The following is a 25,796-nucleotide window of genomic DNA, read 5'->3' as shown; positions in this document are numbered from 1 at the left end:
CTTGCCCTCCTTTCACCCTCCTGCATGTTCAGGCCCCGATCACACAAAATCCTTTTCACTCCATCCTTCCACCTCCAATTTGGTCTCCCTCTTCTCCTCGTTCCCTCCACCTCCGACACATATATCCTCTTGGTCAATCTTTCCTCACTCATTCTCTCCATGTGCCCAAACCATTTCAAAACACCCTCTTCTGCTCTCTCAACCACGCTCTTTTTATTTCCACACATCTCTCTTACCCTTACGTTGCTTACTCGATCAAACCACCTCACACCACACATTGTCCTCAAACATCTCATTTCCAGCACATCCATCCTCCTGCGCACAACTCTATCCATAGCCCACGCCTCGCAACCATACAACATTGTTGGAACTACTATTCCTTCAAACATACCCATTTTTGCTTTCCGGGATAATGTTCTCGACTTCCACACATTTTTCAAGGCTCCCAAAATTTTCGCCCCCTCCCCCACCCTATGATCCACTTCCGCTTCCATGGTTCCATCCGCTGACAGATCCACTCCCAGATATCTAAAACACTTCACTTCCTCCAGCCTCTCACCATTCAAACTCACCTCCCAATTGACTTGACCCTCAACCCTACTGTACCTAATAACCTTGCTCTTATTGACATTTACTCTTAACTTTCTTCTTCCACACACTTTACCAAACTCCGTCACCAGCTTCTGCAGTTTCTCACATGAATCCGCCACCAGCGCTGTATCATCAGCGAACAACAACTGACTCACTTCCCAAGCTCTCTCATCCCCAACAGACTTCATACTTGCCCCTCTTTCCAAAACTCTTGCATTTACCTCCCTAACAACCCCATCCATAAACAAATTAAACAACCATGGAGACATCACACACCCCTGCCGCAAACCTACATTCACTGAGAACCAATCACTTTCCTCTCTTCCTACACGTACACATGCCTTACATCCTCGATAAAAACTTTTCACTGCTTCTAACAACTTGCCTCCCACACCATATATTCTTAATACCTTCCACAGAGCATCTCTATCAACTCTATCATATGCCTTCTCCAGATCCATAAATGCTACATACAAATCCATTTGCTTTTCTAAGTATTTCTCACATACATTCTTCAAAGCAAACACCTGATCCACACATCCTCTACCACTTCTGAAACCACACTGCTCTTCCCCAATCTGATGCTCTGTACATGCCTTCACCCTCTCAATCAATACCCTCCCATATAATTTACCAGGAATACTCAAAAATACTTATAACCTCTGTGATTTAGAATTAACAGTCGTTTATCCCTTTGTCTTTGGTTGAGTAAGTGGGGCACTATGGCACATTCAGCAACCTAGAGCATTTCCTCCTTACTCTGTAAACATGTTTCAGCCTTATGAAAAGTATAAATATCAGGCTCAACCCACCCGCTTTTTGTAACATTATCCCTGTATACCAGCATACCTTGGGCTGTCCTTGCCGTCTTTCTCTGTCCTCAGACAGGGCGTAGTACCTCTGTATCTTTTCCAAAATCTGTTTGCCCTGAACCTATCCAGTAGATTGCACACCACCTAGAGACCAAAACACCATTACCAGATTTTATTGATGATGAAGAACAATTCATCAAACCCAAAAGACTAGTCTCTAAGCCAGAGTTGCTTATGCACATCAACAATTTTGGGGTTAGTCACTTCATTTAGACCCTGTGTCTTGAAGTTTGATCATTTGTGCTTGCTTGGCACCTAGTATAAAGACCTTCAGATATTCTTTTTGATTTTTAATATTTATGATGAGTCTCTACGCAATGAATATTTGACCACTGTTTAGCACCTCTTGCACCTTTTTTTTTCGTGGTCTTTCTATTAAACTTTTTGCTGGATCATTCTTTGTACTTCACTGATTTATAATGGATAAATCTGCTCTTTGCTTGTTAAGAATAACCTGTCTTATTAATCTACAGATATCTTCCTTTTTAAATGCCGAACTCTATTTATGCAAAAAGTAAGTTCTTTTTGCAATTATATGGTTCTTATCCATATTCATGCCACCCACTTATCCCACATTTTAACTTCCACTTGTTTAGATAATTATTTCCATTCCTCTGAATTTTTTTCCTTATCTTCTGTATATGTTCTTCCTCTTTTCCAAAGCTCACTTAATTTTCTACATCCTTTCATTCATAAGAGATTTGCAATGTGCTTCATTACTGATAAGAACCAACTAAATCTTCAGCTTTAGCTCCAATCAATAATGAAGAGGTTTAACAACCGTACCAGTTTGCCTTAGATTCAATTTGATTTTACCTAAGAAAGTCTAGTCTATTGACCAACATGTGCCATTAAGAGTAATTCCAATAACGTTAGGGCAATTCTCTACATTCACATGTGGTCATAACTTTTATGAATTACTTTTTAAAATCAGGTATTCCAAGTCAAAGGCAGTCTCATGGTTTTTCACTCTACATATAGTCTGCAGAAACTTTTGATGCATGTTGGTCCATTTACAAATGGTCATCCCCCATGCATGCCACTTATCCTCACTGCCAAATTTAATCAGTTATGCATTCAAATCACCATCTCTAAGTAACAGGTTTCCCGTAGTAAATAGCTAAACACACTTTTAAGCTGTTCCATAAACATTCCTCTGCTTGATTCTGTTCTGATTCATTGAGGCTCATTCACCAAGTTATCCCCACTAATTTCACATTTAACTTAGTTCAATTATTGTCATATGAGACGAGCATTCATCTTTTTGCTTACATACCTTGCTATTAGGACATACTCCAAATCATTTCAGGAGTTTTGCTATCACTTCGTGTCCCTTGCCTTTGGTTCCTCTGATATCAACCTGACTTCATCCCAAGGATTTCCATCCTATTCTTGCTTGATACCATCTTCGTTTCACTCCCAAAACATGTTAAGTTCTTTTCTCCTCAAACATCTACCCATCTTCCTTTTTTTCAAATCTGTTCACTTCCAAAAACATGATTGGGACCCCCATGCGGATAGGCCGAGAGATACTCCCCGTATTCCTCTGTCTGTTCCTTTTGAAGGGATTAATAAAGGGAGGGAGGGTGGCTGGAAATCCCCCCTCCCGATATATATATATATATATATATATATATATATATAGGGCACCACCTTTTGAATAGAGTTAAAAGGAATATTATTCTGAATTTTGTACTTTGGTATGTTTTGTGTATGTTACTCTAAATATGACAGGAAAATTAACATAGGTTTACTACATGTTTAGAATTATACCTAGATTCTTATAGATACAAAGTATATCTGTCAACATTTTCACAAACTTATTTAATTCATTTCCTTTTCAAGATTCCTGCTGGATTGCCACGATCTGTTGAAGATGCAGTTTATCGTTATGGGTCATCCTCTGGATATAAAGCTCCTGTTGCAACTGTACTGGATGCTAATGGAAAGCTTTCCGTTTCCCTTACTTATGGTAAGATGTACAGGCCTATTCTTTTGTATGCTATGTATGAAAGGAAGGGTAAGTAAAAAAATGTAAATTTAAGGATTTTTCTCTAAATTTTGTTATTTTGAACTGTAATTACCCATTTTGTACCATACATAGAGGGAGTTTTACACCTGTGGGAATCCATCTCTTGAACTATTTTTACCAATAGAATTTATTGAATTTATTATTGCTGCCTGCATTAATTGTGTCCTGAGTCATTTTGTTCAATTATTTGTATTATTCATAATAAAAAGGTACTTTTTTGCATCTTTTTAAGAAGTTTCGTGCTTAATATATTATGTTCCTTGGTTGCTCTATTCCTATGTCTCTCAAGAACTGTTCGTTGTCCACCTCATTGACCTGTTTTAAAAACAAAGGTTACAATCAGCTAACCCTTTACTCTTTTCTCTTCTAAGATGGGCAGACTTAAAGCCTCTATCTTTACCCTTTAACTTAACTTTCTTAATTCTGGTACCATCTTTGTTACCCTCATCTGACCTCCTTTTGCTGTTGTGAAGCATATTCTAGTTTTGGCCTTATGTAGAATATGAACAGCATACTAAATATATCTTTATCCATATACTTTGAAGCTGTTTTGGTATTTGCCAGCAGACAGTTTATCTTCATAACTTTTCTCCTAATATAGGACTCTTATGACAGGTTAGGGATGATAGTGATTCCCAAGTCCTTCTCAGAAACAGAATCCTGACACTTATTTCCTGCTAGATGATGATCAAATGAGGCATTCTTTAACTTTGTCCCATCCTCATCACTTTACATTTGCTCAGGTTGACTTTCATCAACCATGTATCAGACCAACTTTGGAGTCATCTTAAGTCCCCTTATAAGCTAATGCAATCCTTCTCACTTTTTGCTTCCCTCATGACCTTTGCATCATCTGCAAACATATTTAGGTAGGAGTCCATACCTTCCGATAAGTCATTAACATTGGTAAAGAATAGTAAGTGTCGTAGACCAGAACCCCGTGGCACTCCACTGGTCCCCTCAACCCAGTTGGAGAAGGTGGTTGCTCGAGCTTCTTAATCAGCCTCCCTTGTGAAACAGCATAAAACACTTTCATGCAGTCCAGAAACAAACAGTCTATCCAGATTTCCTGTTTGTTTGTAAGACAGCTCACTCTCTTGTAGAAATTTAATGGGTTTGTTATACATGACCTTGTGTCTTTAAAACATGTGTTTCTCACCTGCTTTCTAATACTCTTTTCCAGAACCCTACACACCACACTCATTAGTTAGACGGTTCTATAGACCAGCACATATTCATGGTTTCCTTTCTTACAGACAGGTATGACATTTGCCGTTTTCTATTCCCCTGGCTGCTAGCCCATCCCTGGCACTAATCCCTCTCCAATACATTATGAACAGTATTTCTGGTTGTGTTATCTCGCATATCTGCACATGTCTTCACCACATATTGTGAAATTTCATAAGGGCCACGAGCCTAGTATGGGCCAAGTCCTTTTAGTATTCTATTAATATCTTTTCTAGATTTTTTTCATCTTGTGTACTGTTTCCCACATTGGTAAGGTAGCATCAGTAACAGATCAAGGATACAAACATAAAAGGCCACATTCGTTCACTCTCAGTCTCAAGCTGTCATGTATAATGCCCTGAAACCACAGCTCCCTATCCACATCCAGGCCCCACAGACCTTTCCATGTTTTACCCCAGATGTTTCTTGTGCCCTGGTTCAATCGATTGACAGCATGTCAACCACAGTATACCATATCATTCCACTTCACTCTATTCCTTGCTGAAGTTGGAGTTTGCAATATGTTTCCTTTGGGGTTGGATGGTACTGGGAATGGACGAAGGGAAGCAAATATGAATATTTATATATTTTTTATTTATTTTGCTTTGTCGCTGTCTCCCGCGTTTGTTAGGTAGCGCAAGGAAACAGACAAAAGAATGGCCCAACCCACCCACATACACATGTACATACATACACTCTACACACGCAATATATACATACCTATACATCTCAACATATACATATATATACGCACACAGACATATACATATATACACATGCACATAATTCATACTGTCTGCCTTTATTTAATCCCATCGCCACCCTGCCACACATGAAAATAACCACCCCCTCCCCTCAAATGTGCACAAGGTAGCGCAAGGAAAAGACAACAAAGGCCACTTTCGTTCACATTCAGTCTCTAGCTGTCATGTAATAATGCACTGAAACCACAGCTCCCTTTCCACATCCAGGCCCCACAGAACTTTCCATGGTTTACCCCAGACGCTTCACATGCCCTGGTTCAATCCGTTGACAACACTTCGACCCCGGTATACCGCATCATTCAATTCACTCTATTCCTTGCATGCCTTTCACCCTCCTGCATGTTCAGGCGCAGATCACTCAAAATCTTTTTCACTCCATCTTTCCACCTCCAATTTGGTCTCCCACTTCTCATTCCCTCCACCTCTGACACATATATCCTCTTTGTCAATCTTTCCTCACTCATTCTCTCCATGTGACCAAACCATTTCAACACACCCTCTTCTGCTCTCTCAACCACACTCTTTTTATTACCACACATCTCTCTTACCCTATTATTACTTACTCGATCAAACCACCTCACACCACATATTGTCCTCAAACATCTCATTTCCAGCACATCCACCCTCCTTCGCACAACTCTATCCATAGCCCACGCCTCGCAACCATACAACATTGTTGGAACCTCTATTCCTTCAAACATACCCATTTTTACTTTCCGAGATAATGTTCTCGACTTCCACACATTCTTCAACGCTTCCAGAACTTTCGCCCCCTGCCCCACCCTATGATTCGCTTCCGCTTCCATGGTTCCATCTGCTGCTAAATCCACTCCCAGATATCTAAAACACTTCACTTCCTCCGTTTTTTTTTTCCATTCAAACTTACCTCTCAATTGACTTGTCCCTCAACCCTACTGTACCTTATAACCTTGCTCTTATTCACATTTACTCTCAGCTTTCTTCTTTCACACACTTTACCAAACTCAGTCACCAGCTTCTGCAGTTTCTTACATGAATCAGCCACCAGCACTGTATCATCAGCGAACAACAACTGACTCACTTCCCAAGCTCTCTCATCCACAACAGACTGCATACTTGCTCCTCTTTCCAAAACTCTTGCATTCACCTCCCTAACAACCCCATCAATAAACAAATTCAACAACCATGGAGACATCACACACCCTTGCCACAAACATACATTTACTGAGAACCAATCACTTTCCTCTCTTCCTACACGTACACATGCCTTACATCCTCGATGGAAACTTTTCATGGCTTCTAACAACATGCCTCCCCCACCATATATTCTTAATACCTTCCACAGAGCATCTCTATCAACTCTATCATATCCCTTCTCTATACCCATAAATGCTACATACAAATCCATTTGCTTTTCTAAGTATTTCTCACATACATTCTTCAAAGCAAACACCTGATCCACACATCCTCTACCACTTCTGAAACCACACTGCTCTTCCCCAATCTGATGCTCTGTACATGCCTTCACCCTCTCAATCAATACCCTCCCATATAATTTCCCAGGAATACTCAACAAACTTATACCTCTGTAGTTTGAGCACTCACTTTTATCCCCTTTGCCTTTGTACAATGGCACTATGCAAGCATTCCGCCAATCCTCAGGCACCTCACCATGAGTCATACATACATTAAATAACCTTACCAACCAGTCAACAATACAGTCACCCCCTTTTTTAATAAATTCCACTGCAGTACCATCCAAGCCCGCTGCCTTGCCGGCTTTCATCTTCCGCAAAGCTTTTACTACCTCTTCTCTGTTTACCAAATCATTTTCCCTAACCCTCTCACTTTGCACACCACCTTGACCAAAACACCCTATATCTGCCACTCTGTCATCAAACACATTCAACAAACCTTCAAAATACTCACTCCATCTCCTTCTCACATCACCGCTACTTGTTATCACCTACCCACTTGCCCCCTTCACTGAAGTTCCCATTTGTTCCCTTGTCTTATGCTCTTTATTTACCTCCTTCCAAAACATCTTTTTATTCTCCCTAGAATTTGATGATACTCTCTCACCCCAACTCTCATTTGCTCTCTTTTTCACCTCTTGCACCTTTCTCTTGACCTCCTGTACATGTGTATATATGTATATGTCTGTATATGTATATGTGTATATGTTGATATGTATATGTACATGTATGGGTGTTTATGTACATGTATGGGTGTTTATGTACATATACATGCATGTGAGTGGACAGGCCATTCTTTTGTCTGTTTTCTGGCACTACCTCACTGACACAGGAAACAGTGATTAAGTATTATGATAATGGTAATGAAAAAAATTATATCCATTATTATATTTGATCGTTGGTTCCTACATTAGTGAGGTAGTGCCAGAAAACAGATGAAGAGCGACCCATCCACTCATATGGACACATATATACATAAATGCACATATACATACGTATACATTTCAACATATACATATATACATATGTATACATACACATACGTTTATACATATGTATACATGCACATACATATACATATATACACATGTACATATTCATACTTGCTTGCTTTTATCCATTCCTGGTGCCACCCTTATGCCCCACTGGAAACAGCATCACCACCCCATGGGTCAGTGAGCTAGTGCCAGGAAACAGACAAAAAAGGGCCACATCCGCTCACACTCATTCTCTAGTTGTCAGGTGTTATGCATAGAAACCACAGTATCCTATCTACATCCAGGCCCCACAGACTTTTCCGTGGTTTACCCTGGATGTTTAACATGCCCTAACTCAGTCAACTAACAGGACGTTGATCCCAGTATACCACACTGTTCCAGTTCACTCTATTCTGTGCATGCCTTTCACTCTTCTGCATGTTCGGGCCCCATTTGCTCAAAATCTTTTTCATTCCATCCATCCACCTCCAATTTGGTCTCCCACTTCTTCTTCCTTCCACCTCAGACACACGTATCCTCTTTGTCAACCTTTCATCACTCATTCCCTACATATGTCCAAACCATTTAGACACACCCTCTTCTGCTCTCTCACCCACATTTGTTATGATCACACATTTCTCTTACCCTTTCATTACTTGATTAAACCACCTCATGCCTCATATTGTTCTCTCATTTCATTTCCAAAATGTCCACCCTCCTCCACATGACCCTATCTGTCACATTTATGTTTTTTTTTTTTTTTTTCTTGCAGGCAAGCTGTTGAGTAGATCTCAGAAGATGGCATACAACCTCCTTACCCGTCTTGGTGGACGAGGGGAAGGTACTGTTATGCCTGGTGACCGTGTAGCCCTTGTGTACCCAAACAATGACCCTGTATCTTTCATGTGCGCCTTTTATGCTTGTCTTCAGGCGGGCCTTGTTCCTGTTCCTATTGAAGTTCCATTGTCAAGAAGGGATGCTGGATCACAACAAGTAAGGCTTTCAGTATAACTCTAGTCCTAGATTTGTTGAACATTGCCTTTTTATAATGTGCACTCTTAAACTTACCTACTTTCCATCCTATCCTGTGTTTGATTGTATCTGGCAAGGTGTTGAATGGTCTTGAGCCCCATATATTAAAGGGATTCTCTCTTTTTGTGCATATCACACCTTTGAATTTCAGCATAAGTATTTTGCAAAGTCTTCTGTGCTTGTCATGCCAGTAGGATGTTATTTCCAAATGTAAGTTGGGAGCCTTACCTTCTGGGGTTTTCCAGGCATAGATGATGATATGCCTCTCCTGTCTGTGCTCTATGGAGTATAGCCTTAGAATTTTCAGTTGTTTCCAGTGATTTAGATCCTGTACCACATTATCCCTGGGGATAGAGGAGAAAGAATACTTCCCACGCCTTCCCTGTGTGTCGTAGAAAGCAACTAAAGGGATCAGGAGTGGGGGGGCTGGAATGTGTGTGGATGTAACCAACATGAGAAAAAGGAGAGATAGGTAGTATGTTTGAGGAAAGGAACCTGGATGTTTTGGCTCTGAGTGAAATGAAGCTCAAGGGAAAAGGGGAAGAGTGGTTTGGGAAAGTTTTGGGAGTAAAGTCAGGGGTTGGTGAGAGGACAAGAGCAAAGGAAGGAGTAGCACTACTCCTGAAACATGAGTTGTGGGAGTATGTGATAGAATGTAAGAAAGTAAACTCTAGATTGATATGAGTAAAACTGAAAGTGGATGGAGAGTGATGGGTGATTATTGGTGCCTATGCACCTGGGCATAAATGCCCACTCATGCTCATATACATACCTATACATTTCAACATATACATACACAGACATATACATATATGCAAATGTACGTATTCATACATGCTGTCTTCATCCATTCCCACCACCACCCTGCCACACATGAAATGGCACCCCCCCCTCCTCCCCGCATGTACACAAGGAAGAACTAGGAAAAGACAACAAAGGCCACATTCGTTCACACTGTCTCTAGCTGTCATGTGTAATACACCAAAACCACAGCTCCTTTTCTACATCCAGGCCCCACAAAACTTTCCATGGTTTACCCCAGATGCTTCACATGCCGTGGTTCAATCCATTGACAGCACGTTCACCCCAGTATACCACATCATTCCAGTGCACTCTATTCCTTCCACGCCTTTCATCCTCCTGTATGTTCAGCCCCGATCACTCAAAATCTTTTTCACTCCATCCTTCCACCTCCAATTTGGTCTCCCATTTCTCGTTCCCTCCACCTCTGACACATATATCCTCTTTGTCAATCTTTCCTCTCTCATTCTCTCCATGTGACCAAACCATTTCAATACACCCTCGTCTACTCTCTCAACCACACACTTTTTATTACCACACATCTCCTTACCCTTTCATTACTTAATCAAACCAACTCACACCACATATTGTCCTCAATTATCTCTTTTGCAACACATCCACCCTCTTCTGCACAACCTTATCTATAGCCCATGCCTCACAACCATATAACATTGTTGGAACTACTATTTCTTCAAACATACCCATTTTTGCTCTCTGAGCTAATGTTCTCATTCTTCAAGTATTTATAAACATTACAAATAAAGTGTGGTACACCAAACTCTATGGAATAATTTTGACAAAATCAAAACTGGGTTGTTAATAGTATTTCTTTGCTTTTTTCAAATGTGCTGGTAATATATGATCTTTGTTGCTGTACATGTATATCAGGAAATTAGCTATTTTCACTTTGTCTGGAAAAACTCCTTAGCAAGCTGTAAGGTTAGTTATGTATGTAATTGGAACTGAAATGATTCCAGAGATGTGCTTCAGCAGCTTATGGTGAAATATCGTACCCAGGAGCACTGGGTATTAGGTCTTTCAAATGTTTTTCTATTTTCATGTGATTTACTGGGGAAAAATACAGCAAAAAACTAGGGGGCCTGAATAAATACTGGATATGCATTATCTTTGCTTATATTATTGGATGATTCATTCCCACTCTTTAGAATGTGATCATTGAATATATTCAGTATGTCATTACAATGTGATTTCAATTGGATGGTTTGTGTGTTGTGTTGCTTGTTTTACCATGTAGAGAGTTGATGGACTTCCAGTGGTGTTTTGCATTACCTTGATTCTACATTAGTTCATCTTTAAAGTGCCAGGTTTTTGCTGCTCTTAGAAGGACTCTAGAGATGTGTTCCTGACATTGTTAATTCTTATGGGTGTAAGTGCTGTAAAACGGCTGCCTTTGTTAACAGTGATATAATTCAGATTTTTGTAGATAGAACAAAAATATTGTTGATATAAATATAAATATCATATGAAACTAAATTTGATCAACATTCAGTCAACATTTACAAGTTTGTCGGAGGTTGCAGTGTTGAAATGTTGGCATTAGGAAAAGTTATTGTATCAATGATCCACTAATGGTGGTGGTGAAGAGGAGATGGATGAGTCAGCAGAATTCACTAAACATGTGAAAAGCCAAATTGAATGTCTATTGTACAGCCACATATTTGGTTAATGTATCAGATTTTCCCATTTTTTCAATTTTTTACACTTCCCATTGATAGAATTACGTCTGATTATTTTTTTAGATATTGGAATAACATAATCTGGGAGGTTTGGCATACCATATATAAATGTCTGTACAACAAGAATTTTGGTTACTTTTATAAGTTGCTGGAAATCCTCCCCTCTCGATTTTTTTTTTTTTTTTTTTTTTAGTTTTCCAAAAGAAGGAACAGAGAAGGGGGCCAGGTGAGGATATTCCCTCAAAGGCCCAGTCCTCTGTTCTTAACACTACCTCGCTATTGTGGGAAATGGCAAATAGTATGAAAGAAAAGAAATGTTTTTTTTCTTTAGCCTAATATTTTTCATTAATTGATGGCTGAAATAGTTTTTGATTATTTTGAAGATCTCAAAAAAGCATCATCTGTAGGGTCTCATTGGGTACACATAGTTCGTTACTGAATGGTTAATAGAATATTTAGAATGATTTTATTACTCCTGACAGTTTACTTGAATGGAGTTATTCAACAAATATCGTGCTTTTCTGTTTTTATGTGATTTACAGGGGGAAGATACTGTGAAAAATTAGGGATGCTGAATGAATATTGGATTTGCTTAATCTTCACTTGTCTTAGTGTATGAGTCGGCCTCAGCTTTAGAAAGTGATCGTTAAATATATTCAGTAAATCATTACAATGTGGTTTTGACTGGATGGTCTGTTTGTATGCTGCCTTGCTTGGTTTGCCAAGTAGAGAGTTAATAGACTTCCAGTGGTGTTTTGCATTACCTTGATCGTACATTAATTGATCTGTATAGTGCTTAGTTTTTGCTACTCTTAGGAGAGACTCTAGTGATGCATCCCTGACATTGTTAATTCATATGGGTGTAAGTGTTATGAAATGGCTCCATTTGGTAACAGTAATGTTAATTTAGTGTTTTAAAGATAGAATAAAAATGCTATGAATACCATGTGAAACAGAATTTTATCGACACGTTTGTCGGAGTTTGCAGTGTTGAACTGTTGGCACTAGGAAAAGTTCTTTGTGTATCAGTGATTCATTGGTCCTGATGGAGAAGAGGAGATGGATAAGTCAACAAATTCAATAAAGTGTGATAAGCCAAATTTAGTGTCTGTACAGCCTTATATATGGTTAATTTATCAGGTTTTCCCCCCTATTTTTTCAAAATTTTTAACTACCCTTCATGGAATTGCTTTATTTTTTAAATAAAAAAAACTGGGGTTTGTGGTGCACCATACATGAATGTCTATACAACAAGAATATTGGTTGGGGTATGTGGTGCACCATACATAAATGTCTGTACAACAAGAATTTTGGTTACTCTATCAGATTTTTTTCTTAGCCTAATATTTTTTCATTAATCGATGGCTAAAATAATTTTGATTATTTTTGAAAATTCAAAATGGCATCATCTGTAGGGTCCCGTTGGATACACATAGATCGTTGCTAAAGGGTTTCAATAGAATATTTAGAAATGCAGTATTACTCCTGAAATATATGCTTGTAAGTTGTTTAACAAATATCAGATTTTTTCACATACTTGTAAATCAGACCATTGATATTTTACTTTAGTGTGTTTTGAGGCTAAATTGAAAATACTTTTTCTTTCAGATTGGCTTTCTTTTGGGAAGCTGTGGTGTATCAGTGGCTTTAACTTCAGAAGCTTGTTTCAAAGGCATGCCAAAGACTAGTGCTGGTGAAGTAGTGTGCTTTAAAGGCTGGCCAAAGCTTACATGGTTTATCACTGACCATCTACCAAAACCCCCTAAAGATTGGCAGACACCTCCTAGACATTCAGATGATACTGCTGCATACATTGAGGTTAGTATCTGGTTCCTAGTAATATGTAGGAAACTGAAGTGTTTAGGTTAGAGTTTCCTAAAAATGTAGAACAGAAGTCACCAAATGTATATATCTCATATTCATGGTTTATAGTGGCAAGGTTATGTAGGAATTTAATGAAATGCAGTGCTCCCTCTTTATAAGAAACACAGTTTTTAATGAACAGTGCTTGGAAAAGCCTCTTAACTATTGGGGGGTGTTATAGATTGCAGATTGCAACATCATTAAACTTTACTCTTTATCCTTCCTGAGTTGAAAAATATTAATCTGATCTTTATTTGAAGTGATTGACCTATGAAATGCTGTGTTACACTTCAGAATTATTGAAAATATCTCTGAAGGACTGATACTGTGATTGTAATTCATAGAATACATTTTGTGTATCAGGCAGAGAACAACACATATGAATATATATATATGATTAAAGCAAGGATAGAATTTTGCAAAAGCTAATTCTACTGTGACAGTAGGAATTAGTTTATAAAGAAGTTTAAAGTTTGTAATGAGTCTGACAGCAGAATGCTTATGATTGAAGCACACACAGGCCTCGTTAGTGTTGTGGTTAGCAAACCAGACCATGAGTCATACATGCACCTGCGTGGTTTCAAATCCTGGTTATGTCAGCTGGCTTACAGCCAATCCAGCTGTTCATCCATCCCTTGGGGCTGGTTGATAAACAGGTATTTGGCTTAGGCTAGCATGTGTAATTACTATTTGTGTTACAGGGGTTTTTGCACTCATATTTCCCCATCTCGTAACCTTGTATATAATAAGTAGCATGTCTTAATTCCTATGCATGTATGCACACATACCCTAGCCTAACTCGGGTACCCATTTATCCACCAACCCTGAGAGGGAGGATGGTTTACTGTAGCACTCAGGATTTGAACCCACGTGGGTCTAACTCTGGGTTGGCACATGCTGACTCATGTTCAGCAATGGTAACCACTTTACCATAGAGGCCCAGATGTGTGTCTGTGTGTACATACACAAGTTTAAAGACATGTTACATTTATTTTTTCATGCATGATCATCATTTCTCACATCAGCAAGGTAGTGCCAGGAACAGATTAAGAAAGGCCACAGCCATTTATGTCTTTTCTCAAGCTATCATGTGTAATGCACTGAAACCACAGCTCCCTATCCACGTCCAGGCCCCATAGACGTCTCCATGGTTTTATCCCAGACACTTCACATGCCCTGATTCAGTCCACTGACCATAAGTCACCCTCAGTATACATTTCCTAATCGTCATCATCCCCAGATTTATTTTGTTACGTGATTTTTGATTGATATTGTAAAGGTTATTTGTATTTCTTATTACTGTACACATCTGTATTGTGGAAGAATGCTTCCTAATGTACTCTTTAATTGTAGCTTAATTATTTGTTCCTTTTCAGTATTGTACAGACAAGGATGGTTCAGTAAAAGGTGTAGTGGTAACAAGAACGGCAATGCTTGCACATTGTCGGACTCTTACCTCTGCATGCAACTACACTGAAGGAGAAGTTGCTGTATGTGTCCTCGACTTTAAGCGGGAGGTAAGTAGAATTTCTTTGAAGCATTCGGATTTCATTGAAAATTACCTGCAAAACAGTTGGTTTTTATGAAGTTGCCTTTGGATGATTCCTATGGGTTCTTTTTTATCACTGTTGATATTTGGGATTCATGGAGTTTGTTTTTTTGTGTTCTGATAATTCTTTTCAAAGGAGACAAGTAGTAAATTTCATAAGGGTTTATATATTAGCTGCAAAATTTATGGCATCATGTTTTACTGTTAATATGACCCCCCCCCCCAAAAAAAAAAAAAAAGTATATATATTTATATATATTTGTATATTCTTTCAGGTTGGGCTTTGGCACTCCATGTTGTGTTCTGTGTTCAATGGGATGCATGTCATCTTCATTCCATATTCTGTCATGAAAGTCAATCCAGCCTCATGGATGCATATGATCACCAGATTTAAAGGTATTTGATGTCCTTCACATCATTGTAACGTTACTATTGAGTAACCTGTAATTTAGCACATGTATTGATATTTTTTCATATTTAATCGCCATTTCCTAGGAACAGATGAAGAAAGCTTTATTCGCTTACATCCATTCTCTAGCTGGCATGTGCAGTGCACCAAAACCACAGCTCTTTATCCACAACCAGGCCCCACAGACCTTTCCATGGTTTACCCCGGCTGCTTCACATCTTCTGGTTCAGTCCATTAACAGCACATCGATCCCAGTGTACCTTATCATTCCAGTTCACTTAATCCCATGCACACTTTTGACCTTCCTGCATTTTCAGACCCTAATCACTCAAAATCTTTTTCATTCCATCCTTTCATCTCCAGGTCAGTCTTCCTCCTCTTGTTCCCTCCATTTCTGATAAATATCCTCTTTGTTGACCTTTCATCACTCATTCTCCCCATATATCCAAACCATTTCAGCACACTCTTTTCAGCTCTATCAGCCACACTTTTTTTTTGTTACCACACCTCTCTCAAACCCTTTTATTACTTACTCAATCATTCCATTTTGCATCGCATACTATCCTCCAACATTTCATTTCCAACATATTCACCCTCCCCTGCATATCCTTATCTATAGCCTATGCCTCACAGCCATATAATAATGTTTGGACTACTAATATTTATATATTCATTATACTTTTGTCGCTGTCTCCCCCGTTTGCGAGGTAGCGCAAGGAAACAGACGAAAGAAATGGCCCAACCCCCCCCCATACACATGTATATACATACGTCCACACACGCAAATATACATACCTACCCAGCTTTCCATGGTTTACCCCAGACGCTTCACATGCCTTGATTCAATCCACTGACAGCACGTCAACCCCGGTATACCACATCGCTCCAATTCACTCTATTCCTTGCCCTCCTTTCACCCTCCTGCATGTTCAGGCCCCAATCACACAAAATCTTTTTCACTCCATCTTTCCACCTCCAATTTGGTCTCCCTCTTCTCCTCGTTCCCTCCACCTCCGACACATATATCCTCTTGGTCAATCTTTCCTCACTCATTCTCTCCATGTGCCCACACCACTTCAAAACACCCTCTTCTGCTCTCTCAACCACGCTCTTTTTATTTCCACACATCTCTCTTACCCTTACGTTACTCACTCGATCAAACCACCTCACACCACACATTGTCCTCAAACATCTCATTTCCAGCACATCCATCCTCCTGCGCACAACTCTATCCATAGCCCACGCCTCGCAACCATACAACATTGTTGGAACCACTATTCCTTCAAACATACCCATTTTTGCTTTCCGAGATAATGTTCTCGACTTCCACACATTCTTCAAGGCCCCCAGAATTTTCGCCCCCTTCTTATATATTATATATTATATACTTTTTTCAGTGTCTCCAGTGTTGACGAGGTAGCGCAAGGAAACAAACGAAAGAATGGCCCAACCCACCCATATACAAATGTATATACATACACGTCCACACACACACATATACATATATACATACCTATACATTTCAACGTATACATATATATATATCCACAGACATATATATGTATACACATGTACATAATTCATACTTGCTGCCTTTATTCATTCCTGTCGCCACCCGGCCACACATGACAACCCCCTCCCCCCGCATGTGCGTGAGGTAGTGCTAAAAAAAAAGATAATAAAGGCCACATTCGTTCTCACTCATTCTCTAGCTGTCATGTATAATGCACCAAAACCACAGCTTCCTTTCCACATCCACGCCCCACAAAACTTTCCATGGTTTACCCCAGATGCTTCACATGCCCTGGTTCAATCCATTGACAGCACGTCCACCCCAGTCTACCACATTGTTCCAATTCACTCTATTCCTTGCACGCCTTTCACCCTCCTGCATGTTCTGGCCCCGATCACTCAAAATCTTTTTTCACTCCATCTTTCCACCTCCAATTTGGTCTCCCAGTTCTCGTTCCCTCCACCTCTGACACATATATCCTCTTTGTCAATCTTTCCTTACTCATTCTCTCCATGTGACCAAACCATTTCAAAACAATTCTCTCCATGTGACCAAACCATTTCAAAACACCCTCTTCTGCTCTCTCAACCACACTCTTTTATTACCACACATCTCTCTTACCCTTTCATTACTTGCTCGATCAAACCACCTTACACCACATATTGTCCTCAAACATCTCATTTCCAACGCATCCCCCCTCCTCCGCACAACTCTATCTATAGCCCACACCTCGCAACCATATAACATTGTTGGAACCACTATTCCTTCAAACATACCCATTTTTGCTTTCCGAGAAAATGTTCTCGCCTTCCACACTTTTTTCAACGCTCCCAGAACTTTTGCCCCCTCCCCCACTCTGTGTCTCACTTCTGCTTTCATGGTTCCATTCGCTGCCAAATCCACTCCCAGATATCTAAAACACTTCACTTCCTCCAGTTTTTCTCCATTCAAACTTACCTCCCAATTGACTTGTCCCTCAACCCTACTGTACCTAATAACCTTGCTCTTATTCTCATTTACTCTCAGCTTTCTTCTTTCACACACTTTACCAGTCTCAGTCACCAGCTTCTGCAGTTTTTCACCCAAATCAGCCACCAGCGCTGTATCATCAGCAAACTACAACTGACTCACTTCCCAAGCTCTCTCATCCACAACAGACTGCATACTTGTCCCTCTCTCCAAAACTCTTGCATTCACCTCCCTAACAACCCTATCCATAAACAAATTCAACAACCATGGAGACATCAGGCACCCCTGCTGCAAACTGACATTCACTAAGAACCAATCGCTTTCCTCTCTTCTTACTCATACTCATGCTTTACATCCTTGATAATATCTTTTCACAGCTTCTAGCAACTTGCCTGCCATACCATATATTCTTGATACCTTCCACAGAGCATCTCTATCAACTCTTATCATATGCCTTCTCCAGATCCATAAATGCTACATACAAATCCATTTGCTTTTCTAAGTATTTCTCACATACTTTCTTCAAAGCAAACACCTGATCCACACATCCTTTACCACTTCTGAAACCACACTGCTCTTCTCCAATCTAATGCTCGGTACATGCTTTCACCCTCTCAGTCAATACCCTCCCATATAATTTCCCAGGAATACTCAACAAACTTATACCTCAGTAATTTGAGCACTCACCTTTATCCCCTTTGCCTTTGTACAATGGCACTATGCATGCATTCCGCCAATCCTCAGGCACCTCACCATGAGTCATACATACATTAAATACCCTTACCAACCAGTCAACAACACAGTCACCCCCTTCATACATACCCATTTTTGCCCTTCCAGAATGATGGAAATGAATGTAAACGGATCCAAATAACAGCCAATCACATGACAGCATTTGGAGTACGTAGTTTTAATGATTTGTTGAAAAAGGGCTAGTGAGTGAGAATACCTGATTTTAAAAGATGGACGTATACAAGTATAAGTATGTCAGTAGGAAAGATGGTCAGCAAGCAGTATTGGATAACTTACTAATTGATAGGAGTGGAAAAGAGAGACCTTTGGTTGTGAATGTGCTGAGAGGGGCAGGTGATGGGATGTCTGGTCATTACCTTGTGGAAGTGAGGGTCAAGATTTGTAGAGGATTTTGGAAAAGAGGAAACATTATGGGTTAGAAGAGAGTGTTGAGAGTAAGTAAACTTGGAAGAGATTTGCCTGAAGAAATATCCAGAGAGATTGTGTGCAGAATGGCAAATAGTGAAAATAAACGAAGCTAGGAGAGTGGTTGAGGAGATAGGGTGTATTTGTAAAGTAATGCTGCCATGGGCAAGAGATGCATGTGGTATGCACAAAGTGAGATGTGGGCAGATTAGAAAGGCTAGTGAGTAGTGTTTATAAAATAAATTTGCTAGTGAAAGAGAAAAGAGAGATATATGGGTAATACTTAGGAAAGGAATGCAGTTGATTGTGAGATGTATAAGAGAAAGTGGCAGGATGTAAAGAGGAAGTTGTTGGGGTTGAAAAAGAGGACAAATTAGAGTTGGGATGAGGGAATATCAAACAAATGTCAGGGAGAATAAGTTGTTTTGTTTTGGAAGGGGTTGATATTACGCGAAAACCAAGAAAACAAATGGGAACATTGATGAAGGGTTCAGTTATGTGAGTGGTAACAGGTAGTGATGAACTGAGGAGGAGGTGGAGTGAGTATTTTGGAAGACTGTCGAATGTGTTTGATGATAAGGTGACTGATTTAGGCTGTTTGGATCAGGGAGGTAAGCAAAATGAGAGAGTCATGAGGAGTGGTTTGGTGAATAAAGATTAGATGTTGAAAGCCTTACATAAGATAAAGTGTGTCAAGGCAGCTGGAATGGATGATATTGCAGGGGGTGACTGTGTTGTTGATTGGCTAGTTAGGATTTTCAGTGTATATATGGATCATGGTAAGGTACCTCAGGATTGACAGACTACATGTATAGTGCTATTATATAATTGCAGGGGGATAATGGTGAGTGTTCAAACAACAGTGGTATAAGTTTGATGAGTGTACCTAGTAAGTTGCATGGGAAATTAGGTACTGAGAGAGTGAGGGCATTTACAGAGCTTTGGACTGGGGAGGAACATTGTGGTTTTAGAAGTGACAGAGGATGTTTGGACCAGATGTTTGCCTTAAATGTTGTGTGTAAGACTACCTAGAGAAAAAGAAAAATTTGTATGTGGCATTTATGGATCTAAAGAATGCATATGATAAGGTTGATAGAGATGCCTTGCAGAAGGTTTGAAAATATATGGTGCAGGAGGAAAGCTGCTAGAAGCAGTGAAAAGTTTTTATTAAGAGTGTGAGGTGTGTGTACAAGTGGACGGCAGAAGCATGTGATATCATTATGGATGTTTAATTTGTTTATAATTTGTTTATGGATGGGATGCTGAGAGAGGTAAATGCAAGTCTTGGAGACAAGGGCAGTAAGGGATGATGGGGGGCCTGGGAAGTGAGTAAGTTGTTGTTTGCTTATGACACAGCATTGGTGAGAAATCACCAAAGTTGGTAACCGAGTTTGGAAGAATGTGTGAAAGGAGGAGGTTGAGAGCAAATGTGAAGAACAGCAAGGTTATTAGGTTTAGGACAGGTTAGATGGGATTTGAGTCTGAATGGAGAGAAATTAGAGGAAATGAAGTGATTTAGGTATATAGCTGTAGTCATGGCAGCTAATGGAACCTTAGAGGAGGAATTGTTTCATAGGGTAGGTGATGGGGCAAAGGTTCTAGGAGCATTGAAGAATGTGTGGAATGAGAGATTGTTATCTGGGGGGAAAATAGGTATGTTTGAAGGTATGTTACTTCCAGGAGTGTTATATGAATGCGAGGAATGGGCTGTAGCTGAGGATGTGTAGGAAAGGAAAAGTTTAAGGGACAATATGTGGTGTAAGAACATGGAAAATGATGAAGTGTAAAACAAACCTTTCCATGGTTTACCCCAAATGTTTCAGTTGCTATGGTTCAATCCATTGACAGCAAGTCCACTCCTGTGTACCACATTGTTCCAGTACACTCTATCCCATGCACACCTTTTTCAGGCCCTGATCACTCAAAATCGTTTTCACTCCATCCTTCCATCCCCAGTTTGGTCTCCCTGTTCTCCTTGTTCCCTCCACTTCCAACACATATATTGTCATCCTGTTCTTGCTCATTCTTTCCATATGTATGAATATATATATTTATTTATTTATTATTAAACTTAACCTCTGTCTCCCACGTTAGTGAGGATGCACAGGGAAGCAGACGAGGAATGGCCTAACCCACCCACATACACATGTATATACATAAACAACCACACACGCTCCTATAAATACATGTACATTTTGACGTATACATACATTTACATACACAGACATATACATATATACGCATGTACCTATCCATACTTGCTGCCCTCATTCATTCCTGTCGCCACCCCACCATACACGAAATAGCATCCCCCTCCTCCAGCAACACAGTGCCAGGAACAGACAAAAAAAGCCACATTCCTTCACACTCAGTCTCTAGCTGTCATGTATAATGCACTGAAACCACAGCTCCCTTTCCACATCCAGGCCTCACAGACCTTTTCATGGTTTACTACAAAGGGGAGGGAGTTGGGGCTGGAAATCCCCCCCCCCCTTTATTTTTTTTTTTCAAGAAGGAACAGAGAAGGGGGCCAAGGAAGATATTCCCACTAAGGCTCACTCCTTTGTTCTTAACGCTACCTCATTGATGCAGGAAATATTGAATATGTATGAAAAAATGTATATGTATATGTGCTTGTATGGACAGTTATGTATATGTATATGAGTGGATGAGCTATTCATCTGTTTCCTGGTGCTACCTTTCTGATGCAGGAAGTGGCAGTCAAGTATAATAATAAGAAGTAAATTATATATATAATTTGTATATATGCATTACACATGACAGCTAAAGAATGGATGTGAGTGTGTGTGACCTTTTCTTTGGCTGTTTCTGGTGTTACCTTGCTGATGTGGGAAATGGAGAACAAGTATGAAATAAATATTTCCCAGATATTTTATGTGTGTTTTAGAAGGCAATTAAGAGGGGTGGGAGCACTTGGCTTGAAAACCTTCCCTTTCCTGTATTTTAGATTTCAAAAGTTGGAACAGATGAAGGAACCTAGCAAGGATTGCACCTTCCTGATGGTTCAGGCTAGGATATATAAATATGTTTAAATGCACCCAAGATGTGAAGGAAGTATGTGTTAGAATAGGAACCTTGATGTTCTTACTTTGAGTGAAACAAAATTCAAGGTTAAGGGGAAGAGAAGTTTGCAAATGTCTTTGGGTTAATATGAGGAAGTGAGTTCAGAAAGGGGTAGCACTTTTGCTAAAGAAGGTATTGGTAATGTGTTAAAGGGTGTAAGGAAGTAAGCGCCTGACTGATGCGGGTAAAAATTGAATTGAATTATGAGAGATGGATGATTATTAGTGCTTATACACCTGACCTTAAGAATGACATAATAGAGGTGGGTGTTGAAGGAGCAGCTGAGTGAGTGTATCAGCAGTTGTGTTACAAAAGATCAGTTATCAATAAAGCGTGATTTGAAATGAAAGTGAATAGTGTGGCTTTTAGGGCTCTAATTGGTAGGCATGGGTTTCCCAATATTGGGAATAAAAATGGTGAACAACTTGTTGAGTTTTGGGCTGAAGAAAGGGCTGATGATTGGGAATACCTGGTTCATAAAGAGGAACATGCAAGAAAGATGATCATTGGACATTTTTAGATTATAATCTGATTGAAAGATGTATAAAAGAGAGACTCTTGGAGGTGAATGTACAGAGAGGCAACGGTGAAGATTTGCTGAAGTTTTTAGAAAAGAGGAAACGGTATACTATACATGAAGTTAAAGAATGGACATGAACAAATGAGGCCATTCTTCATCTTTTCCTAACACTATTGTGCAGTGTGGTAAATGGCAAACTAGTACAAAAAGAAGTTAGAGGAATGATTGGGAATTGGATTTTGTGTATAATGTGGTTTAAATGGAGACTGGTCTCATTTGTTGAATCACCTTAGTGTAATTACCTACATGTAATCCTATGGGGAAGGAGTGTTTCTCCACCTCCTGAACTGTCTACTATCATACAACTATTCAGACTTGTGTATGCCATCAGTTTCACCTTTGATCTTGAGTTGTTAGCCTGGATGGGGCAAGTTATCCTCCAGGTTAGCTCTTATGTTTATTGGTACATTATATGTGGTTTCACTAGGATGGATAAATTTGGGTAACAGGTAAGACTTTGAGAATATTAAGACACTACAGCTTATCCTGCTTCGGAGTTTATTTTCTCTTTTCAAAATGTGATATCTTTTATTATTTAAGTAATTGGTTGTTTATTATATAAGTAATTGGTTGTTTTATATCCTTTTCAGCAAGCATAGCCATAGTTAAGTCCCGTGACCTTCATTGGGGTCTGTTGGCTACTAAAGATCACAAAGATGTTAGTCTTCAATCATTACGCCTACTTTTAGTAGCTGATGGAGCCAACCCTTGGTCTCTTTCATCATGTGACCAATTCCTTGCTGTGTTTCAAAGTAAAGGTCTTAGGCCAGATGCCATTTGTCCCTGTGCATCATCTCCAGAGGCTCTTACTGTCTCAGTTAGGAGGTAAGTTTCATAAAACACTTTATTTTGATATGTGTAATTATCTAGGAGTTATCCTTATCCTTAACATTTCTCATTCAGTTGAGAAATGCAACTATTCATTCAAACATAACTATATATACACCATCAAAGTTTTGGTAGTAATTTTATTTTTTTCCTCTCAGACCAGGTCATGGAGGTGCTAATGCTGTAGGCCGTGGAGTGTTAAGCATGCAGGGCTTGAGTTATGGTGTGGTGCGTGTGGACCAAGAAAACTCCCTCACTTCCCTTACACTCCAGGACTGTGGCCAAGTTTTACCAGGAGGTCAGTAAAACAGTGAAAATCAGATTGATCACTCCAGCTCTGGTGTATGTTTCATCAGGGACGGAGCATTAAGGACCATGAAACTCTTCCCCTAATCTAAAACCACTCTGCTTTCATTTCTTCTTGTAAAACTTATCTCCATATTGTCCAGCACACCTTCATAAAAAGAAAGTGTCCTGCTTTGTCTGCTTCTACAGACAAATCTTTTTGGTTCTTAACCAAAACCATCTCCGATAGCTTATGTAATTCAGCTTTTCTTCTTTTTAAACATGATCAGTCTTTAGTTAATTCTCTAACTGACAAAGCAGCTCTTTTTGGTGCCTTATTACCTTTTATTTTAACTTTGGAAAATTCTGCATCAAATCCTCTCATATTACATCTCCCACAGAACCTTGCCATCCCTTATATTCTCTGCATGCAGGATCTTGTAAGTACTCTTCCTACTCTGGACAAAGCGTACATTCCAGATGGCTTCCTTCAAGTTGTAAGTTTTCAAGTTATAAGTTTCTCTTGGAAGCATGGCTTGGTGGAGCCCATTCCTAAGTCTCACTTCTGCTGTCTCCAGTTTTCTAAACTCTCCTTAACTCTTACTTTTGTGAACACTTAGAATCCTATTGCTTTCACTCTGGTTGCCAGTATGGATTTTGTAGTGTTAAGTCTACTAGTGACCTCTCCTTTATGACTCGCCTCTACTACTTTTCAGGAGTGTCTGGTGATATTTGTATCATACCCCCTGGACATTAAAGCATTTTACTGGGTATGACATAAGTCTTCACTTTTGAAACCCCTTCCCTTCCATTTTTTTTTTTTTTGCTTCTTTTCCTTAATGTATAGGTTTGTTTTTTTGCTATTCCATTGAAGTTGATCATTGATGGAGTGTCTTCCTTCTATGCTGTCAACATTGTTGGGCCTCAGAGTTCTGTCCTATCACCTACTCGTATTCTTTTTGGATAAATGAGATTCTCTCTTCATCTTCTAACTTATATTTATTTTATGGAGATGATTCCACTTTACATACTTCAACTCACTTTCCAGCCCCTCTGCTTCTACTTTTCTTTTTCTCATATTAAACACATCCTCTATCAGTTCAGACCTTTAAAGCATTTCTGAATATGGAAGTAAGTAACATATTAAGATGTAATTGTGACAATGAAATGTTTCCCAGTATCTTTATCTGCCATTTGTTACCCTCTGTTCACATTCCTACTCTTCATGTTGATGATTCTTATCCCTTTTTTCTTATTCAGTGGTACTTTATCAGTGGTTTGTTGAAACCTAGTCCATTATGCCTCATTTTTTAAAATCAGATGTACATCTTCCCATTTCATTTCTTACCACTGTTATAGTGTTGAAATTCTTTATGCACAACCTTGTCATCTTGTTTGTTCCTTGCATCTTCTGTCTGTAGAACTCTCTTCCAGATTATATTTTTCCTTCCACACATATATACTGTACTTGTTCTGATATATAACTTGTAGACAACTTTTCATGTCATCATCTCATTGTTTTAGGCAAACTTTGCTGTAATGTTTGGCAGTGTCATTGCATCATTATGAATGCAATTACCAGTCTGTGCTGTCTTGGGAGGGAGTATCAGGGACTCCATCTCTTGAACTTTCCCTTTCTCTGTTTTAAAAGGCAATTACTTTTCCCTTTCTTACATTTTATTTAGGAAACATATTATAGTCTTATCTTTTCAGGCATGTAAAACTAAAAATGTTTCTTTTTTCACCAGCAATGATTGTAGTTGTGAAATTAGAAGGTCAACCTTATCTGTGTCGAACGGATGAGGTTGGAGAGATCTGTGTTGCGGGTGGAGCTGTTGGTGATCAATATTGGGGCCTCCAGGGTATGACCAATACAACCTTTAGGGTCCAGCCTCTGCTTCCAGACAGTACTCCTATGTCTGACAGTTCTTCATTTGTCAGAACGGGACTTCTTGGATTCTTGGGGCCTGTGAGTATACTACTTTTTGTGGCATGCTGGAAATATGAATTACTTAAGTTCTTTAGTTGTACACCATGTCTTACTGAAAAAGGATTAAGTAGTAAATGTTTGTAATTCATCATGTTGAAAACCTATTATACTTGCCAAGCTA

At 39.4% G+C, this 25,796-nt stretch overlaps 1 protein-coding gene across 7 annotated transcripts in view; it reads left to right on the top strand.

The window, feature by feature from the left end:
- The window catches only part of DIP2 (disco-interacting protein 2), a 520,124-nt gene that overhangs the window by 449,876 nt on the left and 44,452 nt on the right, over nt 1–25,796 (top strand). For all 7 annotated transcript variants that reach the window (XM_071670477.1, XM_071670476.1, XM_071670474.1 and 4 more), the window contains 8 exons: nt 3,309–3,435; nt 8,690–8,910; nt 13,056–13,265; nt 14,687–14,827; nt 15,135–15,255; nt 23,163–23,397; nt 23,559–23,698; nt 25,434–25,654. In XM_071670477.1, coding sequence (XP_071526578.1) covers nt 3,309–3,435; nt 8,690–8,910; nt 13,056–13,265; nt 14,687–14,827; nt 15,135–15,255; nt 23,163–23,397; nt 23,559–23,698; nt 25,434–25,654 — 1,416 coding nt within the window. The remainder of the gene's footprint in view (nt 1–3,308; nt 3,436–8,689; nt 8,911–13,055; nt 13,266–14,686; nt 14,828–15,134; nt 15,256–23,162; nt 23,398–23,558; nt 23,699–25,433; nt 25,655–25,796) is intronic.

Source organism: Panulirus ornatus, chromosome 15 (assembly GCF_036320965.1).
Source record: "Panulirus ornatus isolate Po-2019 chromosome 15, ASM3632096v1, whole genome shotgun sequence".
Classification (NCBI taxonomy): domain Eukaryota; kingdom Metazoa; phylum Arthropoda; class Malacostraca; order Decapoda; family Palinuridae; genus Panulirus; species Panulirus ornatus.
This window is presented reverse-complemented; position numbering and strand designations above follow the sequence as displayed.